Raw genomic sequence first — 8094 nt, 5'->3', positions numbered from 1 at the left:
GATCACCCAACAAGTCATTTTGTGCTTTTAAAATACCTTCCTCACAGAGCCAGAACATGAAACCTCCTCCATTTTGGAACTGCAGCAGCCCTTGCAAATTAGTATGTCATTTCACTTGGCGCGTCAGCTTTGATTTTGAAAAGGAGGCAAAAAAAAAATGAAAGAAAGAAAGGGGAAAGTGTGTCCACCCTCGGAGCAAGTATAGGCCCCGAGCTGCCACAAATGCGGCGGGCATTCCGGCGGAATTAGTGTGTGCATGTGCGCATTCTTTGCGTTCATTCTGGGTGAGGAGTTCAGAGGTAAAAGGCCAGAGAGTGATATCATTGTGTGACCATTCACCTCTTTCTCTTTAGGTGAAATTCCCCCCTTTTGTGAGTCGCCTCTTTTATGGAGCTGAGGCAGAAGAATGATTTCATTTTGTAGTTCAAGTTCTGTGGCGGAAACAAACTTTTTTTTTCACACAAACTGAAAATATTTTGGACATTTGGACATTTGGCTAACATCTTTCTTTTTTTGAAATCCATCTTCTTTATTAGTCTTTAGGGGATGCTGATAAGGACACAAGTTTGTCGAATTTCTAAACTTTTTTTCCTAATTTCTCACACATTCTCCTGTCCGATAAATAACTTTCCTGTGAGTCTCGGCCAAATAAACGACACCCAGACTTTTTATCGTCCCCTTTCACAGCTTCCTCAAAGTCCTCATGCCTGTGTGTCAGTTATTCCTCCTCGGTAACAGAGAACCCCAAAGCGTGAATATCTTTATTCAGCAGGTCAGCAATATGCTCGACAGCTCAAGTTGTCCCTGCCTCCGCGTCTCTCTTTTAGTCGGTGTTAGTCCTCCTCTTTGACTATTCAGGGAAGGATGAATGTTAGAAATGTGAAGGCTGTGGGCCAGTCTAATGCCTTTGTGTGTGTAGGCCAGGGGAGAGTATAAAGAAACAGCTAGGCTCTCTCTCTCTCTCTCTCTCTCTCCGTGTGTGTGTATTAAGTGTGTGTGCACCCATCAAAAACAAAAAAAAATCCCTCCACAGGGCCCACGGCTGTGTCGATTAAACCTCATTGTTGTTTGCGCTTTACTACTTTACTGCCCTTATGCACGAACCTCCCAAGAAAAAAAAACAAGAGAATGGCCCCCACCACCTCCTCCCCCCATCTCCCCAACACACACACATCGCATCACACCACACACACCTCCTTCTCCTGGTAATCCATTTTGTAGTTGGGAGGGAGAAACAAAAGAGAGGCCTGCTTTACATGGTTTATGTAAAAGGAGCGCTCCCTCTCTTCCAATGCAGTTCATTAAGAGATTACATAGAAGCCCAAAGACCCTTTGTGACCGGGCAGTGACGGGGGCACCTCTGTGGGTCCTTTTGTGAATGTGGGGGGGTGAGAGAGAGGGAGAGATGAGGGGAGGGGGGCAGAGGAAGGAGGAGGGTGCATCAGATCCAGACGGTATAAGGTGCAGTGCAGTGTGGGTGTTTTACAGTATTAACCCAGCCTCCGTGCTGTTGAGCTTTTCTGATTCACAGTGTTCACTCTTGGCCTTTTGTTCCTCTGCTGTGCACCCAGGAGCTGAAACACACACTCACACTGAAGCGCCTACGGTAGCCGCTAACTGGACGGACTCTCTGGCAATTGACCTTTTGCAGGTAAGCCTAGGCTCGCTTTGTGCAATACAGTCAGACTAAGCTACGTCGGCTTGATGGGATCCTCCGCAGCTTTGACTTAGCGTTACTGTATCCTTCAGTGTTTCCCACAGGATTTGCTTCTTACTCCTTGAGATACATTGTGTTGGCTCTTGCAGGGTCTTTACACGCAGGAGCTTGTTTCACGCGGCAGCTCTGATCTGAGCACACGCTGCGAGCGCATGGTAACATTTCAGGAGAAACAGTTTTACTGGATCATCTTCGGTAATAACACAAAGTCACTGTTGTGCTCAGCCGGGAGCATCACACGGCAAAGGGATGGATTTGCATTCCTGTTTGTGAGTGGAAAAAAAAACAAACATCAAAGATATTCTGAGTGTGTGGGACTGAATCTGAGTGAACTCGGAGGGATACGCAGAAAGACACATTTCAAGTGTACACTGACGATAAAGGGAACTTCTAAAGCAGAACGATTGCGACTAGCTGTTATTTCAGACTGTGTAAGATGTAAGAAACTTGATTTCATCCATCAACTGCTAATCAGAGAACAGTTTTATGTTGCTCTCATAAATGTCTGCTTTTTAGTATTCTAATGAGTTTTGTTTTATTGCTGTACCAGCGGTTAGTCTCTGTGTTCACAAAACATGCACAGTCAGCTGAGCAGTTCGAGGATTTGAACATTTTATTGTCTTTGGATTTTTCGATTTTTATGAAAAATGCTTAAGGAAGAGCCGCTGTTGACACGATCCTGTGATTCTGTATCACAAGGAATGTCAGCAGCAGTTGTTTTTTAGTCCAGGACTTAGTGTGTGACTTGTGATAACCCTGTCCCTGAGGCTTGGTGGAACCGTGTGTTTGTCTCAGGCTTGTAAAGTGTTAATTGGAGCATCTCAGGTGTAACTTGCAGCATTGGTGCAGTGTAGCAATGCCACAGAGGCAACCTCAATCATCTGGGGTTTGTGGTAAGCGACGCTCGAGCAGAGATACACCAGTGCAGTCGAGGGAGAGAGGAAGAGAAAATATAAGAGACGCTGTATTTCTGATGGGGTTTTTGCTGTTTGATCATCCAGTTTCTGAATATGAAATTGCTGATACAGCCACTAAATTCCTCCTTCTTCTTTCTTTCCTCACCTCTCTGTCTTAGTGGAATAGCGGAATAAGTCTTGAACAATGAGCTCAGTGGCAGTGTTGACCCCGGAGAGCTTTGCAGAGCATCGGAGTGGCCTGAAGGACCAGGAGATTACAGGTAACGTCCCCCTGTCATCTGCTTACCTGTTTCCCCTCTGTAGCCCGAGCTAGTTAGCCACTTATTAGCCCAAGAGATCAGGTTAACGTATTTAGATTTTTCTGACGCTGGTATGATTTCTTTAGTATTCCTCCTCTCAGTATATTTATTATCTCTCCTCCTTAATTATGCTAATCCTCCCCTATCCATCCATACATGCACACTGTTTTTACCTTCATCCTCGCCTTATTTATCTTTGTCTCTCCGGGCCAGGCTGTGTCCCGGAGGATGAGGCCTACATCCCCACCTACCTGGAGGCCTTCCCTCCACTGCCGGAGAAGGGGGCACCAGGGGAAAAGGCCGGGGAGCCGGCTTCAGCGTGGGGGAGTAAGATCAGGCCCATCAAAGCCTCTGTCATCACCCAGGTCAGGAATCCACCAACTGCATACATACACAAGCTCTCCCGATTATATGGAAGAAAACGTTGTCAGTTTCTAATTTGCAAACTCTTTTGACTTCAACAACTGTCACTCATGCAAAAAAAAATCATCATCAGTACTATAAAGAAACATGAAAGTAAACCAGTTGATGTTTGTCATTCATTCTTCAGCTCTCTGGATATTTATTCTGACTGTAACTACATTTTGCAGCGAGCCACATTAGCGTCAGTAGAGCTGGTCAATAAGACTCACCTGTTATGGGAAAGTAAGCGAATGAGACGTTGCCTTAAAATCTGAGCCTCCTCCCCTCTTACTCGCTGTGTGTTTAGGTGTTCCACGTGCCCCTGGAGGAACGTCGCTACAAGGACAACAGCCAGTTCGGGGAGGGCGAGGAGGCCAAAGTGTGCTTGGACATCATGCAGCGGACGGGAGCCCACATCGAGCTGTCCCTGGCCAAAGACCAGGGCCTGTCCATCATGGTCACCGGCAAACTGGACTCTGTGATGAAGGCTCGAAAGGAAATTGTAGCTCGTCTGCAGACGCAGGTAAAGTCACTGTAGGTGTTTGTGCTTATAGCTTGTTAACAGGTTGAAATTTTGTTTGGCAGGGGGGTTCTTGTTTTTTTATTTATTTATTTTTTGGTCTAAATAAAAGAAAAACATAAATGATGATATCGTAAAGAAAATGTAGAATTTTTGAATATAACTTTTATTTACGCTCAGAAACTGCAATTATATGTAAAACATGAAAAACATTGATGTGTTTAGTTAAGGCCATGGTGTTGTATTGAATAATATTTATTTTTTAAATGTTAAATATTAAATGTTCTGTAGTTTAACAAGTGGGTTTATGTGTTGATAGTGAAGACCATTGAAACAGACCGGTGGTTAACAGATGTTTCTTTGAGGAGGAACAAAGACTCACGTCACTATTTAAACTAATGAACGGTACCAGATACATTTTAATGTGTCTGTTACTTTTATTGGTATTTTCGATCCTCTCAGATTTATATCACAGTGGTTTATTTAGCTTATTTTAACTCAGTCCAAAGTTACACAGGAACAGTTAGTTCCAGCTGCAGCTTGTGCAGGCAGGTCAGTTTAGGACACAAAGTTGAGCTGAAAAATGACCGTCAGCTCCCCAAGGGCGGCCTCTCTGAGCTTCAGCAACAAACATGCTGATTTCCACTTCAGTTGGTGCACTGAGGTCCACCTGTTTAGCTGAGCTGCAGTTATTGATACAATAGTGCAGAAAATACTTCTCTCCTCTTCGCAAGGTTGAATGCTTTTGTTGTTGTTTACCTACTGAAAACCCACATATTTCATCAAGTTTCATCCAGTTACTGTCCTTGGTAAATTCTATATCCTATAAATATGGAAACTGAAGTTTCACCATCAACAATTGGGTATTTGTTTTGAATACGTCTGAACCGTAACTCCCCAAGAGAGATTCCTATAATGCTAATGAAATCAGTTCAGGGAAGATAATGCGCCTTGCTCCAGCGATTTACTGCCCTTTGTGTAACAATGACAATCTAACTCAGTTTCTCCCTGAATCGTCCACCAGGCCTCAGCCACAGTCGCCATCCCCAAGGAGCACCATCGCTTTGTCATCGGTAAGAACGGTGAGAAATTGCAGGAGCTGGAGCTGAAGACCGCCACCAAGATCGCTATTCCACGTCCCGACGACCCCAGCGCTAACATCCGCATCACTGGCACCAAGGAGGGCATCGAGAAGGCTCGTCACGAAATACTTCTGATCTCTGCTGAACAGGTCAGCCGTGGGGATCAACTTTAAACATTTAACTGACTAGTAAATAAATGGTAATTATACATCCATCAAGTATTTAAATTAGCTGTTTTAAGAGCTGAAGACTAAAGATTTCTTTTTGATCCTGTACTTTATTGCCTCTCTAAACAACTTCTCAGCAAACCCCTATTTACATATATTATAGTTTGAACGACTCTTCTGTTTACCGACTCCCCCTCCCCCTCCTCCTCCTCCTCCTCACGCTCACCCACTCACCAGGACAAGCGTGCAGTGGAGCGTCTGTCCCTGGAGAAGGCCTTCCACCCCTTCATCGCCGGCGCCCACAACCGGCTGGTGCAGGAGCTGAGCCAGGAGACGGGCGCTCGCATCAGCATCCCCCCGCCCAGCCTGCCCAAGGACGAGATTGTCATCACCGGGGAGAAAGAGGCCGTCGCGCTGGCGCTCAGCCGCATCCGAGCAATCTACGACGACAAGGTGCGTTGGTTGCCAGCGGTCGTAGAGCTCACATAACCCCATTCTAACTAACTTACTCCTGATTGAGTTTAGAATTGATCCGTAATGTTTAATTGATTCATTTTTAAAGCAATTAGTGGCTTAGCAACAGCTTGAATAGCAGAGCTTTTATTTCCATAAATGTTTTCTAACTGCAATCTGCTTGAGTGGACTAATGTTAAAGACACATATCCGATAACTTCAACATTCACAGTTTGATTCCAGCCGGGTACTTTTGTTTCTTGGCATACACTTCATACAATAACTCGTTTGCGTCTCTAATCTCAACTGTCAAGCGTCTATAAATGCCAAAACCCCACTGTTTGTTTTGTGTCATTTGAATTAAAAAAAATTAAGTTAATAGTTGATTAATGATTTGCAGGCAGGGCCCTTAAACTTTGATAAAGCGTTGTTTGCATTGCTGTTTCCTTCTATGTTTTTGTCTACCTCTTTGCTGTGTTAAACTCACCACTGATGATTGATGATCAGTTTATTTTCTCAACGTGAGCCTAGCAAAAAACACTAAGTACAAAATCACAACTGGATCACAGACGGATAATGAAAGTGAGTCAAACACATGAGACCTACTTCTTTGTTTATATTTCTACCTGCTCGTGTTCTTGGTTTATTTTATGCCAGCGTTTAGTCTTTGTTACCCAGAATGACTTGTTGTGAGCAGATTGGGGTTTATTTTAGGGCTTTATGGCAGGACACACGTGACGCAGATATAATCTTTGTGGTTCTCTATTTTCACCGCTTTAACCACTTGTTTACTCTCCTGCCTGGATCTTAAACTTTGTAATAAAAATCTTTGGCACAGTTACACAAACTGTGTGTTTTTAGAAATGAAGAGGTTTTCACCATTGTTTTCAACAGTGGTGTCTTTTATTTTACACCACACAAATATCTGCATTATCTATAGAAGTTTACAAGAGAATGTTTAAAAGATGGATGACGTGTGGAGAGGAAGTGTGTGTTTGTGAGTGTGTACCAAATGAGCGCTGGTGACAGACAAGCCGGACATAATGTGGAGAGAAAATTAGATTTCACTAGAGAACAACAGGATGAGAATGCTAATGTCATTTAGTGCATATGTATGAGAGGCAAAAACAAATTTTCTCTGTTGCCGTCTCGCGTTCAATCATCTTCCTCTCCTTCACCTGTCGCCTGCTTATTTCCTCGTCCTACTGTCTCTCAGTCCTCCTTTTCCCTTTACTCATGTCAACTTTTATCCTTTCTGTTTCCTTTTTCTCATTCCTCTTTCTGTCACCTCTTGTGTTCTCATCCATCCTTCACTGTGCTCCTCAATTTCCTGTCTTTCCCATGTGGCTCTTGCTTGTCGAGGACGAGGCAGCTTCACTTCAAACAGTGGGGCAATTTAAAGTTCCTTAAGGAGTTATAAAATACAGTAAAGGTAAAATATCCACAATTGAAAAGTGCAAAAGTACAGGCAGTAGATACAAAAGACTTAAAAAGTAAACTAGTGCATTTAAAGTGAAACAGAAAGAGAAAAGAACACATTAAATACTTTTAAATTAACCATGTGTATTTTTACAGATCTCGCTGCATAAAGTAGATGAGAATTTATAGATTCTATTCTCGGTCAAAAACCTCTCCATCCACAGATGGATGAGAATCATACAGGGTAAAGCTCTGCCCCCATGTCCGAGATGTATGTGATAAGATAAAGTTTTCCTTAATTGATTCCCCCATAAGAGAAATAAAAAATAAAAAAAAACCTCTGGCTGTCGGAAGTGGGATTCGAACCAATTCCTCCAGGGGAGACTGCGACCTTAATATAGCACCTTAGACCGCTCGGCCATCCTGACTCCTTGGGCATAGAGCCACAGAGTTATTCATAGACAAGCTGCACTATTTTGAGCTCAATTCTGTGGGTGAAATGGTGTAATGTGGTCATATTTCCTAGTTTTTGTCAGGACCCTGGCAGCAGCTTTCTAGAGTTTCTGGAGTTTTTTTTAATAAGTCTTGTGAACAAACCATTGCAGTAATCGGATCTACTGGAAATTAAGTCATGGGAAAGCCTTACTAGATCTTGTTTGGACATTGTTCATCTGAATCCTAGAATATTTTCAAGATAGTAGTAAGCTGACAAAGTTAGTTAGTCTGTAGCATTGAGACTGTTCTTCTTTAGGAGAGACTTAATGACTGCAGTTGTCATGGGAACTTGCCACATTGGAGAGAATTGTTAACTACTAGAGAGTATTGTTTCTTTCACAAAGGTGCTTAAAAAATGTTTTAAGGAAGCTAGTTGGTAAAGCGTCAAGGCAACAGGAGGTTTCTTTGATTGTGTCAAACCTACCAGGAAGACTGCAGTGATGAAGTTAATAGCAGTTAAAAGCATGTCTATCTGATGACTTGTATCCTAAAAATCATCATTAAAAAGATAGAGACTGGTAGAAACTAGTTCTGTGGATATTGGAATCAAAGGGTTTGTTCCATCAGTGTTAGCAAAGAAGAGATGTTACTTTTCCTTTTGATGATCTCAGAGAAAATTGATT

The 8094-nt window shown here is 43.0% G+C and overlaps 1 protein-coding gene across 1 annotated transcript in view; it reads left to right on the top strand.

The window, feature by feature from the left end:
• Positions 1-8094, top strand: part of hdlbpb (high density lipoprotein binding protein b) — a 20439-nt gene that overhangs the window by 1205 nt on the left and 11140 nt on the right. The window contains exons 2-7 of the mRNA XM_035675748.1: positions 1572-1651; positions 2793-2894; positions 3147-3298; positions 3643-3858; positions 4880-5086; positions 5342-5557. Coding sequence (XP_035531641.1) covers positions 2819-2894; positions 3147-3298; positions 3643-3858; positions 4880-5086; positions 5342-5557 — 867 coding nt within the window. The 5' untranslated portion in view covers positions 1572-1651; positions 2793-2818. The remainder of the gene's footprint in view (positions 1-1571; positions 1652-2792; positions 2895-3146; positions 3299-3642; positions 3859-4879; positions 5087-5341; positions 5558-8094) is intronic.

This window comes from Morone saxatilis, unplaced genomic scaffold (assembly GCF_004916995.1).
Source record: "Morone saxatilis isolate NCDOM2014 unplaced genomic scaffold, NCSU_SB_2.0 Contig4, whole genome shotgun sequence".
Taxonomy (NCBI): Eukaryota; Metazoa; Chordata; class Actinopteri; family Moronidae; genus Morone; species Morone saxatilis.
The sequence above is the reverse complement of the archived record's forward strand: the minus strand, read 5'-3'. Positions and strand labels throughout refer to the sequence as shown.